Raw genomic sequence first — 21,737 nt, forward strand, 5'->3', positions numbered from 1 at the left:
ACAAAGGGGAAGAAAGAAATGCAATTCAATCCGTGTTTTAGTTGGAAAATTGGTTCTAATTGTGAAAGAGTCAAAACCCAGGTCCTGAAAAGTTATCTGAAAATGTTTTAATTGCTTCGTTTGTATTTCTCTCCACTCCATATTTTATGCTTCAAGGATCGAGCCTCTAGTTGTTGAATTTTTTTTAATTTAAAAAAAATTCCCTTTTCAATAAAAATCCCTTTTCTAATTGTTTATGCCATTTCATGTACGGTGCATAAATAAGCATATTATGGGGCTGAAAGCAATTTACAGCAGATGAGAACATCAAGGAGAGGAATTTTCATTATGTAGGAGACTGAATTTATCCAAATACCAAATGTATAAGCCACACGGTAAATTTACAGCTATGAAATAAATCTAATGTGCACGATTGCAATTGCAAAAACAAACCAACACGCGTGCCATTGCAAAGTTTATATCAAGATGAAAAGAATTTGTGAAGTGCATGCTTAGATTCTAGGATGGCCAGCAGCTCCGCAGGACTGCAGCCTTGCTTAAAATGTTTTCCCTCATCATGCTGGCAATGGCTCTTCCAAAACTGCAGAGAGATGATGAAAATTGTCAGGTTATTGAATTGCACGCGGCACGTACTATATGAAGGTGGGGACAGAGAGACAATGACCTTTTCTCCTGGTGGAGACCTCAGCTGAAGCAATTTCAGCATCATCCACAAGAACAGGTGGTTTGGTTGGTACATCAGGAAGGTCCAACTGCTGCTCCTGTTCCTCAGACAGCACTTTAGTGGGCACTTCTGGCAACTCTTGAACAGCCATCTAAACAAACAAAAGTTTATTTTTCAAATAAGAAAAATAAAAGGGAAATACAGACAATTCTCAAGGTTGACAGAGTCAAGACCAAGTAAGAGGCGTATAGTCCGCTGACAGAAAGTCGTGATAAAATTTACGAGTGCATATACAACCATAAAATTAAAACAAAAAAAATGATAATAAGGAAAATTCTGATTCCATTTTAATTTTTCAACTATAAACCTTCCCCTCAGGCAACAAACATACAAAACAACATGTGAAATGTGCACCCATAGCTCCAGGTGCACTATGAGTTTAGATTACTTAAGGGGAGGGCTGAGCTGTGGTCATGGAGAAAGGCAGGAAAAGCTTCTGAAGAAAAGCTCATTTACATCTTGGAATGGTTAGATAGGTAATCAAAAAAGACTAAGGCAAAAAAATTATTTGATGATAGGAGCACAACCTATATATTTAAGTAAATTCCTATTATTCCCAGTATAAAATGCTTTTATGGGATTGTCCAACAGTCACCATATACCCAACAGCTTAGTCCTAGCGAAACCATGCACCACCAGTTAACATATACCCAACAGCTTAGCCCTAGCAAAACCATGCTTGGGACGAAGGTACTCATCTAAATCCATCACATCTCATTTTTAGCATTCCCAATGTTTGTTGTGAAGCAACCAGAGGATATCATAGTACACACCATATCATGGACCTAGCTAAACAAGAACTGGCCACTCAACTAAGTATATTATAAGAATTTACCATTAATGTTGTGTTTGGTATGCGGTGAAGAATTTTGAAGGAAAATGTTAAAGGCGTGAAAAAGGTTTATGGGGTAAAGTATTAAAGACATTTGGTGGGAGATTGAAAAATTATGAATAATTTTGGATCCAAACAAATATAAATCAATTATAAAAAATAAAAAAAACATATATCCATGGTCTAGAATGAAAGGAAATGAACTCCTTAAGAACTTCTCCTTCCTGGAAACTTGTACCAAACATTAGTAAAGGGGATGAAAAATTACTAGGGTAAATTTTCTCCTCTTCTAACTCCTACCAAACATGTCCTAAACTTAACAAAACCTCAAATCAAGCCTTGAATTGGAGCTAAATGGTTTCATAGCATGAAGAAATTGAGTGATTTAAACATACATAAAATGTAGAAGGCAGTATAACAAGCATACAATAAATCTCATGAGACAGCAGTGATGTACAAAGTTAATCATACCTGAGCTTCTAAGTTCTCAAATTCAGCTAAAATCTCCTCTTCATCTTCTGTTGATAGTTTCTCCCCCAAGATAGCATTAATTTCCTTCAAAACATTATAATTTTAATACAAATGGAGGGGGAAAAAAGAGGTGCAGGGAGAAGGAAAACTTGAAAAGTACAAAGGGCAAACGTTCAAATTCTTCCCCATTAAAAAAGTACAAAATAAACACTATTAAAGTCACAGTAGAAGCACATACAAGCATCGAGTTCTGATCATTATAAATGCAGTAAACACATACAAAGTTCTGCACACATAAAAGAGCATCTCTATTTCTATATGCCAGAAAGGTTATATTAGATTGCAAAGAGTTGATCTTAAAGAAATGTTTTTAGAGATACAACTCAATATTGAATTCCATTCCAGTGGCTCTGAACTACTGTCAACAACTCCTACATGTTTTTAGGTGCATGCATGCATGTGCAGACACCCATGCATACACATACAAAAGAGTTTTATACATTTATATTCCTTGGGGATAGATAATCCAACAAAATACAATGTCTAAACAACATGTCAAAGACAGTCTCGAGATAAGTAAATTTCAGTATGAAACTTACATCTTGATAAGCTTTAGCTTCAGCAGTATCATCCATTAGCTTCTGAACATCATCCAGGTTGACCTCACCTTGTATTGCTTTGATTGCATCAGTACCTGACTTTAAACTCTCAAATACAGCTTTCTGCTTGCTGGCCAGCTCAATATCTGCCAACTGAACCAGAACACATATTGTAGAACATCATATAACATTTGAAACCAAACTACGTTCTCGCTATTTTTACGCACTTGTTGTTCAACATTAATAAGCCACGTGTCCACTTGCTTCAACAATTCTTCTTGTGTTTTCTTCTTCTTCAACGCTAACAACGCCCTGTCCTTTCTCTTTTCACGAATCAAATCTTTAGCAGCTTGCTTTTCCGCTTCAATCACAGCTTCAAGCTGGAAAATTTTCAATTAAAAAACAAAGTGATAACCACAAATAAGCGATCGTTTCTTCGAATTCAGCAGAAGCCACAACGCACATTTCCATCACAGGACAACATTACAATCTTCCAAAAGACACCAAAAAAAAACTTAGCCATTTCAAGATTTCAAAGCTAACCCGTTTCTATAAACCTAAAAATACACTTTATTTGTAGCTCATGGCAAAAAAGCTTGACTTTTTTTTTTAGTTAAGAGAAACAAACCAACAAAAAAAAATGGGTTTTTGAAAAAACCAAAATGAAATCCAAACTTTCCCTTATCCTTTTGTTGTTACATAATTTGATAAAGAATATCACATCTCAGGCACTAAAAAAGGGTCGTTTTTTTTTTTTAATTTCAGGGTAATCAAAATTTTCAATATAACTAAGCAGAAAACAATCAAACTCGAAAACCCATTAAATTTCAAGGCCTAAAAAGTCATAAAATGAATTGAATTAGAAAAATGAGAGGGACCAACCTGTTGTTGATATTGGGCAAGCTTCCGTCTTTGAGTCTTGAGCGAGAGAATGGCTCGATCAACATCAGTTATCTTCGGTTTCTTCACAAATATATTTCCCATTTATCAATCTGAATGAAGATTTAATCAGAAAAAAAAATGTTTCGAAGAACCCACTATAGGGATAATCAATTGAAGGTTTACGATATTATTGCAGAGCAGCAAAGCTTCCTCTCCGATTTTCTAGTTTGTTTTTTGATGCCCAAAATAAAGCCTGTTAGAGTCGAAGTCTTGAAGAGTCCACCGATTTCTTAAAATTATAATTTCACCTTTTTATTTAAGAAAAAACATCTGTTGGAATGTTTAGTATTATTAACGGGATGTTTGTTTGTCCGAAAAGTAATTTCTTAAAAATTATTTTAAATTTTTTTATTTTTTATTAAAAAAATTGATCAATAAAATATACTTTGCTGAACCGAATATATATATATATATATATGAAAACTAATCCTTCAAAGCTATTAATACATAATTTTTTTTTAAAAAAGAATGACATGGAATGAACTCTATTGTTTTTTTTTTTCTTTCTTTTGAAATTATATAATTATTATCCATGAAAATATGACAAACATTTGACTTGATTTTTTTTAATTTAAAATTTTTATTTTTCATAAAAAAATCCACATTTCTTCCATCTCAAAAAAAGAAAAAACCCAAAATTTGCAGCGCCAACTTACCAAATAAAATAAAAAATATAAAAGTGGGGTGCAAATTAGGAGACTTTGAACACACGTCCCTCGCATAAAAGGAAGGGAACTGAATCGAAGAGCCAGGTGTCTCCCTCTCTTGCAATTCCCCAACAGAAACAGCAAAAAAAAAACCAAAACCCAGCAACAATGCCTTCAATGGTTTACCAAATTTTGCATTTACACCCCTTAATCTTTCACTATCCAACCCACATCTTTGCTGGGTTTCTCCTTTTCTCTCCTCTATTCCAATAACCAGAGCCTCCCCCCTCCAAAGATCACTACTTTGTTGTGTACACAATTCCCATGACATAAAAAAGTTTCAGACTTTGGAGCTCTCGAACAAGAAGAATTATTTCAATTCATCCATGGAGGCTGGTCATGCCAAAGAGGGTGATACTAGCAGTCCTCCAAGGCAAAGGTTCTACATTGAACTCAAGCCCGGTGAGACAACAATAGTGTCATGGAAGAAGCTTTTGAAAGATGCAGCAGCAAACAAGGCAAATCCATCTCATTCTAATAATCAAACTGCCGCTGCTGCTGCTTCTACTTCTGCTTTTGTAATGGAGCCTGCTTCCGGAGAGACTGCCCAACAAGAGGCTCTGTTTGCTCTGGTGAGATAATGTTGAGAACCCATTTTTGTAAATTGTTTGTTTTGTTGTAATTCTATTCGGGTTTATGTTTTTATCTGTTTTTTTGAATTGAATATGATGTATTTTTTATCTGTTGTATTTGACATAGTCAAATGCAACTTCTGCATGTGGTGATTTCAACTTCTTGCTTGTTACTGCATTGATCTTAATTTTGGGAACAAGAATTATTTTATCTGTCACAGAATGTTTGATGGATGGAAAGTAATTTACTGATTCTCTATTTTAGTGATTATTTCGTATGTTTATTTCCACGTCGCTGATTTACTTACTTGTATCTGCATTGGATTTAATAGCCTTTGGTTGCCTTTAAATTATATTTAGTTGGCTGTTTTTTATGATTTTAGATTCAATGGAGATCCATTATGGTTTGTTTCTTAATAAATCTACGAACAACTAAATTTAGGTGCTGGTTTTTTCTTCTCAGCTTGATTTTATGTATATATTTACGGTATGATATGAACTGTCTCCATTTGTTGATATCCATCCATGGTAACTATGGTTGGGGTTGTAAACTTCGATTTTCTACATTGTTTGAATTCCTTATCCATTACACACCCTTGTCATGAATCGTGTGAATCCTGATATGCGCTTGTGTTTCTGGCTTCTAAGTACTTTATCATATTCCCATATTTGAACTCTATCATTTTCTGTAATCTTCCTTTCCTATATCCTTCCATGGGGGCATCTGAATAGTCCAAAATATTCTCAAGTGTTTGTCAGTAAAGAAAAAGGGTAGCTTCACTTTCAGGTTTGTAGTGTGGCTTATTTTTCCAACAGTATTACGAGAGGAAAGCTTTATTCCAAGACCTTGTATGATGTCATTATGTGACTAACTGAGCTATTTAATGCTTCAGGCATGATCTATAATCATTATTTTCCATGAAGTACCAAGTTTAATGTAATTTGTTTTCATTCCTCACTGGCTATTGTCGATCATCTGATTTTGTTTTTGTCACTTTGACATGATTTCACGTTGGCTCTGTTTGGGCTTAACCAAAACAAAAGAAGATTGGGTCAAACAATTGTCATTTTGACGAATTACATAATCTATAGAATAAATTATAATTACATCAGCAATAGAGATAGTTATTCACCAACTATTTCACTTTTTAATCAGCTATTCTGTAATTAAGTTTAGATGACAGAAAACACGTACTTCCTAGAATTTCTAAACTTTGTTCCTTTATGTGCTTTTTTCTTTCTGAAACACCCTTTTCTGGTTCCTTTTCTCTTATGTTTGTTTTTAATACAGCATGATAATCTAGTATAAAAGAAGCTAAAAAGTTTTATGCTTGTAAACTTCAATAAGAAATCCTTCCAAAAACAAAGAGGTAAAAGAAACTAAAGCAAGAGAGCTCTCGAGTCCTTTGTATATCTGCTAAAGATGCCCCTCTAAAAAAGTCTATTCCATAGCACCAGAAGAAGACGTTAAAATGTTCTTATCTCAACTAAGATTAAAAGAACATTTCTTGTCCTGCAAGTTTCTTAAGAATGACACTAGTTGTACTGAATTGTTTTATCAACTTAGATGAAAAGGTAGCTGGTAGTCCCTTTGCCGAATTGTTGCAAACCATACTTAATTCTAATAAAATTTTGCTGTTTTTTCCTCCAAGACCTTCAAACTACATCAACTGCAACTCCAAAATTAGTCATGTTCTTCGGTATTTTGCTTCTGTCCCTTAAGTTGTTGAATCATCTGAATCTTTGTCGCCTCGTAAGTAGTAATTGGTAAATAATATTTTTTAGTGAATGTGATAAATTCTCACATCAGTCCTTGACTTGCAAAAAAATTTACGATCAACCTCTTTGTTTGCTAACCTTCTCAAAGAGCTTATCCTTTGTTGTTAGGGCATGGACTTGTGCATTAGAAATTGCACTAACCATATTAGTGTTGCCTTAAGGTGTAATGCTTATCATATGCCTTTATTGGAAAAGGTTGTTTTCAGCACAAACTCGTCATTTGATTTAAAAAATGCATATAATCTCATATAGAGATGTTAACAAATCTTGAAAAATTTGTTTCCTCTAGAGCCTCAAAAGTTAATTTTAGGATTAAATTATCTTCTTTGGAAAAGAATTGATAAATGAGATAGGACGGAGTTTATGCTGGGTAACCTACTGCAACCATCCTTTTTTTTCCAGGCTTGGGACCATCCAAGCCAAGCCAAGATAAAACAAGAGAAGGGCGACTAAAATTGGTCTATCCATCCAGCATCATTCACCAAGAGGCCTCAGTTCGGAGAAGTGATAAGTTGACATTGAAAGGATGGAGGAGGGAAGAGGAAGACCTGTAATAACTTGGAGAGATGTGGTTCTGAAGGATATGAATCTCTTGTTATTAAGTTGAATTTGGTTTGTGATCGAGCTGAATAGCACAAAAGATTAGCACAAAAGGATCCATGTACCTGACCCAAAGTAGTTTGAGATTGATGCTTAGTTGTTCTAGCATCTACACAAAGAAATGCAGATCTTTTAGTAGCTAGCTCAAATTGAAGATTAAATTTTAAAATTCCGAAGTAAAAGGTTTATGAGATACGAGACTTGTATACATTGATTATCCTAAATTTTTAAGTTTTGACTAATGGAGAGGGAAATGGGATTTGTGCTTAACAAGAATACAAAGTGTTCGACACACACATGCATGAAGAAATAACTATACGTGCTTACGCTTAAACTTATAATGTTAAGCATATAAATTTCTTTGCAGTTGAACAATAAAATTATCCATGAATGGATAAGCAATTATGCAAGCAACAACCTTTCAATTTATGAAGAGCACAACTATATATAGCAAATCCGTAACAAAACTATAAAAACATAGACAACATGCATTGTAGGTGTTAGCAACATGTCTATGCTAGCTCGCATTTTGCTGATGTGTTGATCGTCACATCAGCAATATTCTCGATGCGGATGATGTGTTGACACCCACAAGTCACCAAGTTCAGCAGTTGATTCATTGCCAAAATGTTTTTGGCAGGTCCTAGGCCTTGACATATATAGTTCATTTCTTAATTTGCACACTTTTAATGTGGATGATCAGGAATTACTGTATACCTTTCCATGTTAGTGACACACTTGAATGGACATGCATGTGGTGTTCGTAGGTGCTATACATGTTAAGCTTGAAGTTCCATAAGTAATCTCTATTTAACCATACCCACCTTTGTTGCAAGTTGAAGGTGAGTATTTTTACCGGTGAATGAAGGTTGATATAAGAACTGTAAAGTTTTTTTGACAAGAAGTAAGTAGCTTGTCTTATTTTCCTTAATTATTTTTGTAACCCGGGGGGGGGGGGGTTGTTGGGTTTAGATGAGGGATGGCGGTTTTGTTTGAATTCCTAATGCATTTTTGTGTTTGGAATGAAGTTGAGTCTGTTTTGTTTCTTTATTTGGTTTTATTAGGGCTAAGTTATCAAGGTAAACATATTTTTGTTTTTCAATGTATAGTTAATGATTATTCTCTTTCTAACTTTCAATTATTAAATTGATATGGGATGTGATACCCTTTGTTAAGTGTATTTCTACAAGAAGACATATTGTTCGTATCTATTGCATTTCTAAAATTGCGAAGGAACTTAAAATGTAGATGATTTAATTATGTCAAAATTAAAAGCTTATACAACATTAAAATACTTCAAAAAATCATCTTAGATCACTTAAATTCCTTAATGCAGCTGGAAAACAAAGGTTTAAATCTGCAAGCTGTGAGATCCCTCAAACTGGCTTTGCTCAATTGAGTAATTGTCATTGATGATGTGATTTTTGTTGCACCCCTTTTACAACATCCACAAGCTATCAAAGAAAATATATTGATATGAAACTATATGACACTGCTATACATGAACTGTCTTATGCATATTGCCATATTCAAAAGAATCCATCATGTCTTTAAGTGTCCTAGTAAAAGAATATCATTTAGGAATTTTGGTTAAAGATGAAATCGCTGGAGATTTCTCATGGTTAATGTTACAGTTAATGTGGATTTGTATGGCATGCAGAATCCTATGATAGGAAAGTGTGATATCTCACTTAGAGGGGGATGCTCTATGTATAGAATATTAAAAGAAGTTATGGGCTGGAGTGAAGATATTCTAGGATATTATGCAGAATGGTAGAATGTGTGCATGTGCACATGCCTAACATAATTATTTGTTCGTTTGGAAAGAGTCTATACTTGCAGACAGTGAAACAGTTGGGAAACTGATGATGATGTAAGTTCGTTTTGCAAAACTGAACACAGGTGTCATAATTCTAAGAATATTTTGTATATGTCGTGAGGGTTATCTTACATAATTATTTGTTTGTTTACAAAGAGTCATACTTAGACAGGGAAACAGTTGTGAAGCTTGATGGTGTAAGTTTGCTTAATAGAACTTTACCTGTTCTCATAGTTCTAAAAATATTTATGGGTAGAAATGGCTGTTGTGTTAACTGGCTATTGATAAAACCAGTCTCATAGTATAGGCATACACTGATATTGTGCTTACACAATTATAGGAATGTGCAAGCTAGTGTCAGATCCTCGCCATCAGGAGAAACCTGTCATCTCCTTGAAATGTCTAAAATGCCAATATCAAAAGAAGTAACTTACAAAAAACATTATCTTTGATTGTTATGGATTTTGAACCAAAAAAAAACGGCTCACAAACCTTAGATTTTCTCTGTAGTTATTGATTTAACATTATCTTCTCTGTGTTTCCCTTTGCCTGTGGCCCTTTTTAAAAATAACTTCATCTTGTAGAAGCATAATTATGAAATACTTTTACTTAAAGAGTGGAGAAATATGTGCATTTGGCTGTGTGGTGCTCCAACTGTGCTCCAAGAATATTTCTTTGTAGAATAGCGCTTAATGTAGCAAAATTGTGATGCTTGTTGCTTTGTTTCATCAGAGGTAAGTAAACATCATATACATATGCACGTTGTTATCCTTCTCCAGGAGTTTACTTCGTTGCATGTTTGGCTTTGTGGATGCTATCCTCTGTTATGTCATCTCCTGAATTGCTTCTTTCTTGCTTTCTTTGCAATCTACCTTTGCTGAAACTTATTAGATCACAACTCATGATACCTTTTTCTTATGCTTCAATATTGCAGGGCCAGCTCACTAAACCTATACCAAAAAATGCACCTTCTTCTAGTCGTCTTGGTTCTGTTATTGAGAAAACAGAGCAACTTTATGTGGTATGTAAAGTTCCTTGTACTTCGTCTCTTTACTTTGTTGATAATGTTACAAAGATTGATGAGGTTCTGATATTCATTGCTTTTATTTGGTAGAAACATTTATTAGATGATTTCACTTTTAGTTTCCCAAGCGTCTTTATTTATGTGCACAAGAGAAATTACTTTCCACAGATAGCATTCTAATTATTAACAAGCCAACAATGATCTCCTGGAACTAATTTTCTGCTTATACAGCTTTAGGATCAAATGCACGTACATTAATCCTCTTTTTTCCTTTTAGTTTGACAGGCAAAGCATTCCAAGCCTGCCTTATCACCTGTTAGAATTTTCTCATTTAGTTTTGAAAATTTTCTCTTATTAATGAGTAGAATCAAAACATGTTTAGAGTTATTTTCCTTTCTTTCTAGATCTTAAGATTAATTACAATTCAGAAAAACTGGACAGTTTTTCATTCATATGTAGATTGTTTTATTTCTATATTGCTAATTAATTCTGATTCTTTTTGGCCATTTGGTTTAGTATTGTAACTCCAACTACTCAACCGAGCTTCAAGCTTTGGTAGCAGTACACCATTAACCCATTATATGACTAATTAATAAAACAGCACAAGTAATCTTGCAATTTGTATTGAATCCATCCTTTTCTTTATTATTTTCAAGGTTCAAAGCAATTATAGTTTTAGACAGGTGAATACGAGTGCATCTGCCTGCTTATATTTTCTGTTAGGATAAATGTAATTTTCTATTTCTTTTTCTGTAACTTGTACTTGGTCACAGAAAAAAAAGAATAATGCATTGCTAACTTAGCTAACCATGGTCAATTCTAAGCATGTATAAAGGAGGGTGGTAGCAGTAGGTTAACAACCAGGGTAAAAGTTTTTGTCACATCTTAATTATAACTTGTGCTTGGTATTGTCAATGCCTGAAAATCTAATTTCAGGTGTGACGCCTTGTTTTGACAATTTACTTTTTTCAGGGTAATCAGAGTAGCGATGAGGAAGAACTTGATGGTGCTCCTGATGAAGATCAGTATGACACCAAGGATTCTTTCATAGATGATACTGAACTGGTTGGTAACATGGTTATAATGAAAATGATAATAGTGATGGTAACTACAATATGAGTCTAATATTAACAGTGATTGAAATATCATCATCACCATCATCAATATTTTGGTCTTACTATGTTAACTTGGAGATTGAAATGACTGGTGAAGAGCTTCAGTAAAAATATTGTTACTATCGCTTCTTTTACTGAGTTGGTTTCCGTTAGATGTAGTGATTTTAGCAGGATCTTTTGCTTTAAACTTTTTATGCGAACTTCTACCTTATTGGATAGGTTCAGCTCAAGACCAAGACTGCTCTTTTACACAGTAAATAATATGCCCAATAATATAAGCTATCTGATGCAGTTGAGGGAAAAAATACTTTGGTCCTGCTATGTGTTAGTTTGTAATCATTAGTAATTTAGAAATTTTATTGTTATTTATGAAATCTCTTATTTAGGTTATTTAGCATTTATTGGAATTGGAATCAGGGTTTCGTTTATGGTTGTTTTTATTATTGAAGCTTCTCTGTCCCTTTATAGAGCACCTTACTGTGTATATCAAGGGGCAGCTATTGTGATGATTGACTTGATATTGTGGTATATGTTAGATATTTCATTTTCCATTGTAATCTTTTCCTACACCACTAGTCCCTTATTATTGATTTTATTTTACTGGTGCCATATTATTTCATTTACTTTTTTTTTGCATGAAAACAACTTCTTATGTGGCAAAAGTTGGTTGTTAACTACTCATGTGAAATATTATTCCTTTCCATTAACTTGTTATAACCTTGTCCCTGGTATTTCACAGGATGAGTGTTTTGAAGTTGATGAGTCAACTACCAAACATAATGGATTCATTGTGAATAAGGGAAAATTAGAACACATGTGAGTTCTTGTGAACTCTTATTGTTTACTCTGTCTTGTTATAGTTCTGTCCTTTTTATTCCCTTTCTGCCTGAGTGTAATTGGGATCCCATGATGACATATAGCTAAAATTTTGATGATTAGTTTTTACATAAACCAAGCAATAAAATATCATAACATATCCTAGGACGACGTACTCCAGGATACGTTATTATGTAATTTTGATGACAACTTGGATCCATCATTACATAAACCTCTTATAAACTTTTTTTGAGTGGTAATCTCTAACGCATAAACATAATGCCAGAACACAACTTGGGTGTGTTCTTCTGATATATGCAGTAAAACAGGAATGTCAAAATATGCTTTGTCAAATCATCACCCGTGCCAATGAGCCTGTAGAAATCCCCCCTTGGTTTGAGCCTCTCCCTTGTAACCTAAAAGAAAAAAACCCATCACCTGTATTCCTGTAAAAAACTTAATTCTTCCTTTCAGCTATGTGTGAGAGATGGACGAGAAACACCCATCTAACTGGTGAACATGTGCATACTTATTTAATTGCTTATGATATGGAGAAGAAGAAGAGAATCGTTCTGGTTTAGGTATGAGCTATGTTCTGGATTGTAGAATAAATAGTAACATGCCTTTTCTATAATTGGAAGATGTTGAACAAAGATGGCCGCAGAAAATTTGGGTGTCTAAATATAAAGGTAGGACATTCATCATTAATTATATTCCATTAGTGCCCAAATATATACGGGAATAGAATAAGAACTGGAGTAGATAATACTTGTTAAAGTAGGTACTGTTATATCCTGAAAACCAAAAAAATCAACAGATCAGGCTTAAATTATGGACCGATATTGGTGACTAGTATTAATGGGTCTTTTCTGTATTTGAAGCATGTTAACTAAGAGTTTACGATGAGAGAAGGAGGGAGCATACACTTGCGTGTGAAGAATACATTTATAGTCCACTTACTGATTTTGATAGTTGCTGCCATCCTGTTCTTCCTCTTTGTGTTTGGCCAAATGGCATGTCGTGGTACTTCAAGTAGTTTCTTCATTTGACCATTAACATGGTTTCATTTCCTCTTCAATGCCAGGAATAGACCAATCTCATCCAGTCACTTCCAGCCGAAGAAAAGAAAGAATAATATGCAAAAAGCTAGAGAAGAGAAGGATGGTGATCGCGTTAGAGATAAACATGCAAAATTAGGTCAAGGAAGGATGAATGTGGCTACAGGGAATATACCAATGAATGAACCGTTTCCAACCAACACTCAGAATTTAGCTGTTAATGGTGAACAACATCATGATGGGAAACTGCATTCATTGATGTATCCTATATTTTCTGACAAAAAAGTTGCTGGTACTGATATAAGATCTGAATATTCTTCATATCCAGGAATCACAAACAGGGATGATTCCATCTCCAACACAGGACAGAATGACACTGAAAAACAGATGAATGGAGTCCTCCAGCCTGGGAATTTAGGTAGAATTGTGAAAGATACAAGTGAATTATCTAGAGTTGCATATCAAAAGTATCAAGAAAACAATGCTCCTGGCCAATCTGCGCCTCAATCCAAAAGATTAGCCAGTGAAACAAGTAACGCATCCTCTCCCAAAGTTTCTCACAGGAACAAGAAAGGAAGACATGAACTGCCTGACCTGAATCTTCGTCATTATCCAGTACAAGCTGAAAAGGTAATAAGTAGTGGTACTCATCAGAAATCTCAGTACAAAAGTATCTACCAAACCTTTTGTTTTGCAATTGCTGGGTGATTTCTTTGAAAAAGTTATGGTGTGATTTGGCTGCTGAATGCTGGTCATTAGCAGGATAGTGCTTTGACATTTAATTAAATAAGCAACAAGAGCTTGCTTTAATTACAATCACCTACGATAAGAGACTAGAGAACTTGCAAAGAACCTACAAACTTAAGTAATGAGTTGTGTTGTTTAATAATTTAATTTGCACAAAAAACCTTTCCAAGTATTAATTTTTTCTGTGAATACAGTACTCAAAGTGATGTTTTATCTTAAAAAAAGATGATTTATATGATTGATGTCTGTCAATTATCATTTTTTGGTTGGATTGGAGATTACCAATACAACTAAAGCTGTTGAAATAGTAAAAGCATCGGTCTTTCTTTGTAGCATATGTAGGTATCCCTTCCACTACCGAGCTCGGGGATGGGGAGATAGTTGGACCATGCACTATAAGATCGCTTTGTTTGTTTGTTTCATTTCCTTTTGTTTTCCAGACAGTCTATTTTATAAAGGGGGGCATGAAACTGAGTATTTGAGTTCTCAATTGCATGTAAATTGTCTCTTTTCTCTCTCATCCCTTGTGTAGAGGTGTTGCTCCCTTCCTCGCACACTCAAGACACGTCATGTTCTGTTATAAGATCTTAAGATATGTGTGCAGTTCTTATGGCATATAATTTTTTGCCTATTTGCAATAAATTATTGAAATTAAACTCTTTTTTGTTTTATTTTGCAGAAAACTGCCACCATGCATCCAAAGGATGTTTCTAGCTTGCAGCCAAAGGGCAGTATGGTTGAAAGAGCCATCAGGGATTTGGAGAAAGTAGTTGCAGAATGTGAGTTAGCCAATTTTGCAAGCAAATTCGGATTCTTAAACAGTGATCATTATTTTCCTGTCTGAAAATATAAAAAACGCTTTATTTACAGCTAGGCCGCGGAATACTGATGCTCAGGATGCTGATACTTTATCGATGTCTATCAAAAGAAGATTGCCATTTGAAGTGAAGCAGAAGCTTGCTAAAGTTGCCAGACTGGCGGTAACGGAAAGCATTTTCCTGTTTTTCATATGTGAATCTTTACACATGTGCATGCGCGCACACACGCAAAGCATGTGTATGATCTTCAAATTAATTATTTCTCTGGTATCTGCAGCAGTCAAGCCAAGGAAAAATATCAGAGGAATTAATCAGTCACCTTATGACCATTCTTGGGCATTTAATTCAGCTGAGGACACTGAAGGTATTTAGTTTTGTCACAATTTATTTAATCGTTGATCAAAACAGATTAGAGGTTTTCATGATCAATGTAACTCGTTGTCAATACCAGTGTTGATTATCTTGGATCAACCTAAGATGGAATAGAGTGATATTTAATCCTGGACAATTGTACATTGTAATTTAAAGATTTTCTTATGCTCTTCTTTAATCTAATTTTGTGTGGAGAACCTGATCTATCCTTCCTCTTCCTCCCCTCCCTATTTTTTTTGTACAGAAAAATCTGAGAGAGATGGTTGAAATGGGACTTACAGCAAAGCAAGAGAAAGCTGACAGATTCCAGAAGATTAAAAAGGAGGTCATGGAGATGATAGAACTACAGGTTTCCAACATTCTCAAGTGTTCTTTCTAATTTAAGTAAAGTTCATTTTCGCTGAAACCTGACATATGTATGTTAGCAACACACCAAGAAGACTTGAGTAGTTCACTTTTTTCTAGTGATGTTCCAGAGGAAACTCATTATTGTATGCTTTAATGTTGCTACTTATGATAAAACAGTTATTTAAACAAAGAGATAAAGCAGTTGTTGACTTTCAGAAAGCTATTATTCATGGAGAAAAAGGAGCCATCAATAGGAAGTATGTTATGGATGATAAGATGGAAGATAAGATATGTGATCTTTATGACCTATTTGTTCAGGTAACTACGACATGTTATTACATGGCTTCTTGTAGGAAAATTTAATAGTTTGTCGCTCTGTTTTATTGATGTTAGTGCTTAATGTTTTCTAGGGGATGTATGAAGACAAAGGTCCGCAAATTAGGAAGTTATATGCTGAGGTACTCACTGTAGCCCTGCCCTTAGGTTTTTAATCTCTCCCTGAAAGTTTTATCTTGCTGGGAAATTAAGGACTTGAGATTCAACACACACACCATGAACAATGTGTTTTAATGGAAAGAAAAATAACACAGAAAAATAAAGACTGGACTCACAAGATTTAACATGGTTTGACAAAATCCTACCTATTCCTCGGACCTAAGAGTACCCTTTTTTACCACATGAAGAAAATTAGTGCAAGGATATGATTGTGATTTTTATACCCAAAACCCAATTCCAAATTCCCTTGTACACCCACTCTTACACACAAAGAAAACCCCTCAATCCTTGTGTTTTTCACACTTTAAAACTACTCATCTTTGTATCTATTTATAACGGTCAAACACTTGATGAACAAGGAAGGATCAAACTTGGTGACTAGTCCACTCTTCCTTGATCCCCACTCCATTAACTTGGCCACTACTGAAGCGAAAAATAACACACGCCCCAGCATATCTTATTATTTGTTAATATCTGGTTTGCATTATTATCCATGTCTGAGAGTTTATAATTTTATGTTATCAGTCTTTTCAATTATCGAAATACAAATTTCATCCCTATGAAGATGTCTTTTTGATAGACATTGAGTACCGTTATTGACTGAAATTTGGAAACATTGAAAACTTAACGGGAATACAATAAATAAAGAAGCAAATATATTTGGGGCATATGATCAGTCTGTTTTTTTTCCATGTTTCTATTATGAACTCTTTTAAATATTTTATTCCATTCAGGTTGCAGAACTGTGGCCAAATGGAGCTATGGACAACCATGGGATAAAAATTGCTATTTGTAGGGCAAAGGAGCGTAGAAGGATATTCTACAATAATGAGAAGGCAAGAACATGCTTCTTCTTTTTATTCTTGTAACACTCAATAATGAGATTAAATATCGATAGCTGTTAATATTTGAATAATAACTTGATAAAAACCTATTCATGATTTCACAGCCTGTCTTAATTTACTTTTAACACCATTTTGCTCTCCATGTCTTCTTTCCTTAAAGAAGAAATGGTGAGAATTTGTTGCGTAATTTAAAAACCAGACAAGAAAATAAAAAACATATGATGTGAATATGAGACTATGATTTGGAATCCTTGCAGTAGAATTACCTATGAACCAAATCTGCCTGACCAAATTCAAAGCATTTGTAGGTTTGATTAGGAAGATACCATATCCTTTCCTCCACCAATGGCAACATAGGTTTCATATTACTAAATTTTTTTAAAATCTTTTTAATTTCTGAAGTAAAGTTTCTCCAAAGAGTTCTTTGATTTTGCTAAAACAAAATCAAAGAGAGCAACATATTATACTTTTTTTTTCCTCAACATTTTGATGTTAATGGTGTTCAGGAAGAAGTTGGGTTTTTAGATAATAGTTGCACAACTTTGGAAGGTTGGTGATCACTCCTTTAATAAATAAATAAATAAATAATCCAAGCATTTTCTTTCTTTCTTTTTATCAATCTTGGAACTTTGATATAGTAATTTAAGCTTTATTAAGGAGGTGTGTGCAAGAATTGATTTAGAGTGGTATTTCAGTGCATCAAGATTTTCTATATCTGAACTGGTGAATGTTTTGGTTTTGAGGTCTCATTGGATAATATTTTTAATAGTTTTTCCACCTAGGCTAATGATGTTCATCTTAAAGTTGAAAGAAGTTCTTAGATGCAGTGTATTTTGATCATGGTTCAAAGTATGGAATTAAAATGGCTTCTGTTACACAGTTATCTGGATCCTTTTTTCTAGATGCATTGAACTTTTCAGTATCTTTATTTTAGGGTCTTGGAAGTTCAACAGTATTAAATTTTTTGCATAGACCATAACTACGTAGATCCTCAAGGTACGAGTGCTTTTAATTCAATTTGAAAGATCTCTGCTTGTAATTTCATTCCCTTGTGCAGTCTTTGATTAGAACTTGAGCATATTGAAAGAAATTATGTCACTATATGTTCATCATAATGATTACCAGCATTCTCACCATCACTGAAGTCACATTCCATCTGGACTCTTGTCTCTAGGACTGGATGCAATCTAGGTTAAATTAGCTTGTTAATAAAGTTTATGCTTAAGTATAATTAACAATTGTATTGATAAAAGTGGTGAAATAACTATACTGTAGTTTACATGTCTGGATGTAATTGCATAGCACAGTGGTTGAAGTCTTTAGTTTGAGAGTAGCTGCTTTATACCAGGTTCATTTATTAGTTCACTAAACTATCCTGGACCTTCTAAAATGGGCTTTCCTCACTTCATCTTTTCTTTCATTATTTTTTCTTCCTGATGAAGCGGGTGCTTACAAGACTCAGACCTATGTCCTTGTATTTGCAAGCCATGAGCTTACCAGTCAATTAAATAATGACATGCACACATGGAGAATACACTGTTTATACTATGATTGACTTGATTGGTATCTGTGATGTTCAGGTTGAAGAAAAAGCGCGGATAGAAAAGTTGTCCAGGCAGTGGAAGGGAAATAATGTTGGTGGTAAAGCAACTTCAAATGCTCGAGCAAAATGTGAGCACGGAGGAGTCAGTGCCTCAGCAGCCATTGCTCAGTACCTTTCTGGACCTGCAAGACCTATCCCTTCATTTTTAAAAAGCCGCAATGATGATCCTCCTAAACAAGAGAAGCTTGAGAAAATGACATTTCCTATGTTGAAAGAACATATGAAGCAGCAAAAGCGGGAGTTTGATCGTGGGTTAAAGAAATCTTCTCCAAAAGTGGACAGGAAATCTCACATGTCTCATATGCAGGATGTTGGGATGCAAGATGGTTTGTAACCCCACTTGACCACCTCCCCTTCAAGCTGCGGGCAACAGCACGTACCAATTGATCCAATCAGAGGTTCACAGCTTGACTGTGCATTGAAGAACTTTTTCAGCGAGCTTTCCTCATGAGTTGTGCCTTCCAAACTAGTTTTTGAAATACCCAGTTGGTAATTGCGTAATTAATAAGTAGGCCGTATAGTTACCTTGCGTTTTTAGGGAAGTTATGATTAGATAGACATAGCAGAAAACTAATGTCATTGGCTGATTAGGCAACTGGTATTAGTGCTCTGGTATTTTGAACATTTTGCAGGAAGAGGGATCTTTGCTTGAGCACCTTTAGGAAATAATAATTTTATCAGTCCATAAAACTCTATATACATGCATGTCTGATTAGGGAACTATACATTGAACCTTTTTGAGGAATCGGAATCTTTATTTTGGAAGCTGTAGGAAATAATAATCACAGTTCATCAATGGTTTTCTTTTTGATGGTTTGTAACAGTGTAATGCTTGGTTATAGCTATAGGCGGATTGTGCTCCTTCATACCCTAGGATTGTGATCATAGGATAAGTTTTTTTCTGTTCTTTGTATGTGCTATAACTCGGCAGCTTGGAGGTGCAGAATGCTTTAGGCACTTTCAAGGTAAAAAGAAACACTCAAGTTGAATTTTCTATTCAAATATAACTATGACTTAAAAATTAATTGTTTTGGTGATAAAAATTTATATTAATGATATATTTTTTTTTTTATTGCTGGAATCCAATAACTTTCTTTCTTCTCTCTCAAAATAAGGATTAAAAAATAAAAAAAAATAAAGTTTTGGATTAAAATTGATTTTTGTTGAAACTTAAAAAATAGAGGGATTCAATTGTTATAATTAGTAAAGAATAAGGATTAAGTTGAACATTTCATAAAAATTCAAAAACATCACCTATCTTCTCTGCATGTTTTATTTTAGTTATATATCTTTTAATTTCACAATTTCTTAACAATTTTAGCAAAATTAACCTTCAAATACACCCTTAAAAGAACAAAATTAAAAAAAGAAGGGGATGGAAAAAAAAAAAAAAAACTCATAAGCATAGTGAATCAATGGCTATGAGTGTTAGTCTACCTTGCATGAAGAAATATATTTCCCTGCATTTTTTAGTGTTTTGTATAATAAAATAGCTGCTTTGTGTTAAATATTTAAGGGATAATTACAAAAATCTTTTTATATTTTGATATGAATTTCATTTTTCTTTTATACTTTCTAAAATTATATTTTACATCTTGGATCAAACAAAGAACCTAAATAAGTTTGGTCTACTAGGAAGCAAGCTAGTCCTATAAATAGAGCGGACGCCATTAAGATACTTTAGCAAGGTCTTAAGTTCAAACCCTATCCTGTGAAAAACACCATTTGGGAAGGGATCATATCCAAGTTGCTCTCGGCATGGAGTCGTAGCTCACTCAACCACAATTTGTATTACCAAAAAAAGAATAATCAAATAAAATGCATTGTTGAGAATGTAAACTATTATTAAATATATAAACTGCATGATAGAAATTATAATTTATAAAAGCACGGAGAAAAAATAAAATTCAAATGAAACTATAAAAAAGTTTTTGTAATTATTCCAGTTTTTAATTATAAAATATATTAACAACTTATGTTAAAAGTAGAAGACATTTAGAGATTGAAGGACACACATTTTTTAAAACATATCAAAGACAATTTATAAAATACAATACAAATTGAGATATTTACCCTATAATTAAGGAAACATATTCGAACATATTAATTCTTAAACTAGTTAGTTTGAGAAAGAAACACACAATGTATGGTGCAACTCGTTTATATATATATATATATATATATATATATATAATATATATATATATATATATATATTTTAAATTAATTTTTAGTATTTTTAGATTATTTTAATACATTAATATCAAAAATAAATTTTAAAAAATAAAAAATATTATTTTAAAATATTTCTAAATAAAAATAATTTAAAAAACAATATTTATCAATAAGATTTTCTATCCCGGTGATTATACAACTAGCTTAAGAGAGTAGGGAGTAAAATGAGATATTATAAAACATATATGATGAATATTGCAGACTCAATCAAAGCAATATATATTATCTCACATGCATAAAGAGTATGTGAGTGAGCAGAGTCTTTATGTATTTGATAATTTCCTTAAATAAAATAGATTCAAGTAAATTCGAGTCTTTTATGAATTCAATTCAATTATTAGTTTCCATAAGGGGTATAGCTGCATTTCTTTATTTTCTTTAGTTTGCATCAAATTTCTTGTATTTGTTAAACTTATATTAGTCATCAAAGTTCAAAAATCATACCATAGAGGTGTGGACTTGCTAAAGACAGAGAGAGAGTGTGAAATCAGAGAAATGTCAGGAAGAGGAGGAGAGAGAGCAGCAGCGGCAAGGGAGGAGGAAGAGGGCAGCAGCGGCAAGAAATGTCTGAACACTCTAGAATGTCAGCAAATTGCACATTGGCATTTTTCTCTCTAGTATCAAGGAAAAGCATTTTTTTTTTGTTTTTTTTTGTTGTGATAGGACATGGGCATGTATAGGAACCTTTTTTTCCGTTCTCTTCATAGATGAGCCACATGATGATTGTCTGGGAAACCAAATAGGTGAACACATATACATGCCTCAACCAATAGTCTCAAATGGAACAATTTTGTTTCTTCCAGCGTTGCTCAGGCAATCGATTAAAAAGAAATTTGTTATTGCAATCTTCTGATTGCACACCTGAATTGAGTCCTTCTAGTCAGCACATGTCGATTTTTTTTTTTTTTTTTTTTTTTATGTTAGTTAGAATTGGAGATAAAGACGCAACAATTTGTGGGACTAAAGCTACAAACGGAGTTTTTTAGTAACTCATTGATGCCAGTGGTGAACTTCACCAAATTTCTCCTTCAGAATATAGAAAATAAACTCTCTTCATTGCTATATCCACTGAGTGATATAGTGAAAGCCATATGGGTCCCTTTCTCCCTCTTTTCAGTAAATAAGAGATCTTGAAACCTTTTACAATTAGTGATATTAATCAGAGCTTTCTCTTTTGCTTTCATTTATGTTGTTTATCATCTCTATGTTGATTTTC

At 33.7% G+C, this 21,737-nt stretch overlaps 2 protein-coding genes across 8 annotated transcripts; one reads left to right on the forward strand and one right to left on the reverse strand.

Annotated features, from left to right (window-relative positions):
- Positions 1 to 298: 298 nt before the first annotated feature.
- Positions 299 to 3,838, reverse strand: LOC118030716 (vacuolar protein sorting-associated protein 20 homolog 2). The gene is made up of 7 exons (XM_073409444.1): positions 3,692 to 3,838; positions 3,509 to 3,618; positions 2,854 to 3,006; positions 2,627 to 2,779; positions 2,028 to 2,111; positions 665 to 815; positions 299 to 580 (listed from the first exon to the last, which is right to left on the reverse strand). The coding sequence occupies exons 2-7, from the start codon at positions 3,608 to 3,610 to the stop codon at positions 555 to 557; spliced, it is 669 nt and encodes a 222-aa protein (XP_073265545.1). The 5' UTR covers positions 3,611 to 3,618; positions 3,692 to 3,838; the 3' UTR covers positions 299 to 554.
- Positions 3,839 to 4,244: 406 nt separating this feature from the next.
- LOC118030746 (ubinuclein-1) lies at positions 4,245 to 19,468 on the forward strand. Of its 7 annotated transcripts, none has more exons than XM_073409032.1 (14): positions 4,245 to 4,847; positions 9,980 to 10,066; positions 11,042 to 11,134; positions 11,924 to 12,000; positions 13,085 to 13,688; positions 14,485 to 14,584; positions 14,676 to 14,785; positions 14,901 to 14,987; positions 15,240 to 15,344; positions 15,521 to 15,661; positions 15,754 to 15,801; positions 16,573 to 16,674; positions 17,618 to 17,679; positions 18,264 to 18,401. In XM_073409032.1, the coding sequence occupies exons 1-13, from the start codon at positions 4,602 to 4,604 to the stop codon at positions 17,660 to 17,662; spliced, it is 1,845 nt and encodes a 614-aa protein (XP_073265133.1). In that variant the 5' UTR covers positions 4,245 to 4,601; the 3' UTR covers positions 17,663 to 17,679; positions 18,264 to 18,401. The 7 variants fall into 7 exon arrangements, with proteins under 7 accessions (XP_073265133.1, XP_034890877.1, XP_034890897.1 ...); XM_035035014.2 differs by lacking the exon at positions 17,618 to 17,679 and having other exon boundaries at positions 4,254 to 4,847; positions 13,085 to 13,281; positions 13,387 to 13,688; positions 18,264 to 19,461; XM_035034986.2 differs by lacking the exon at positions 17,618 to 17,679 and having other exon boundaries at positions 4,251 to 4,847; positions 14,904 to 14,987; positions 18,264 to 19,468.
- Positions 19,469 to 21,737: the final 2,269 nt, after the last annotated feature.

Source organism: Populus alba, chromosome 5 (genome assembly GCF_005239225.2).
Source record: "Populus alba chromosome 5, ASM523922v2, whole genome shotgun sequence".
Lineage (NCBI taxonomy): Eukaryota > Viridiplantae > Streptophyta > Magnoliopsida > Malpighiales > Salicaceae > Populus > Populus alba.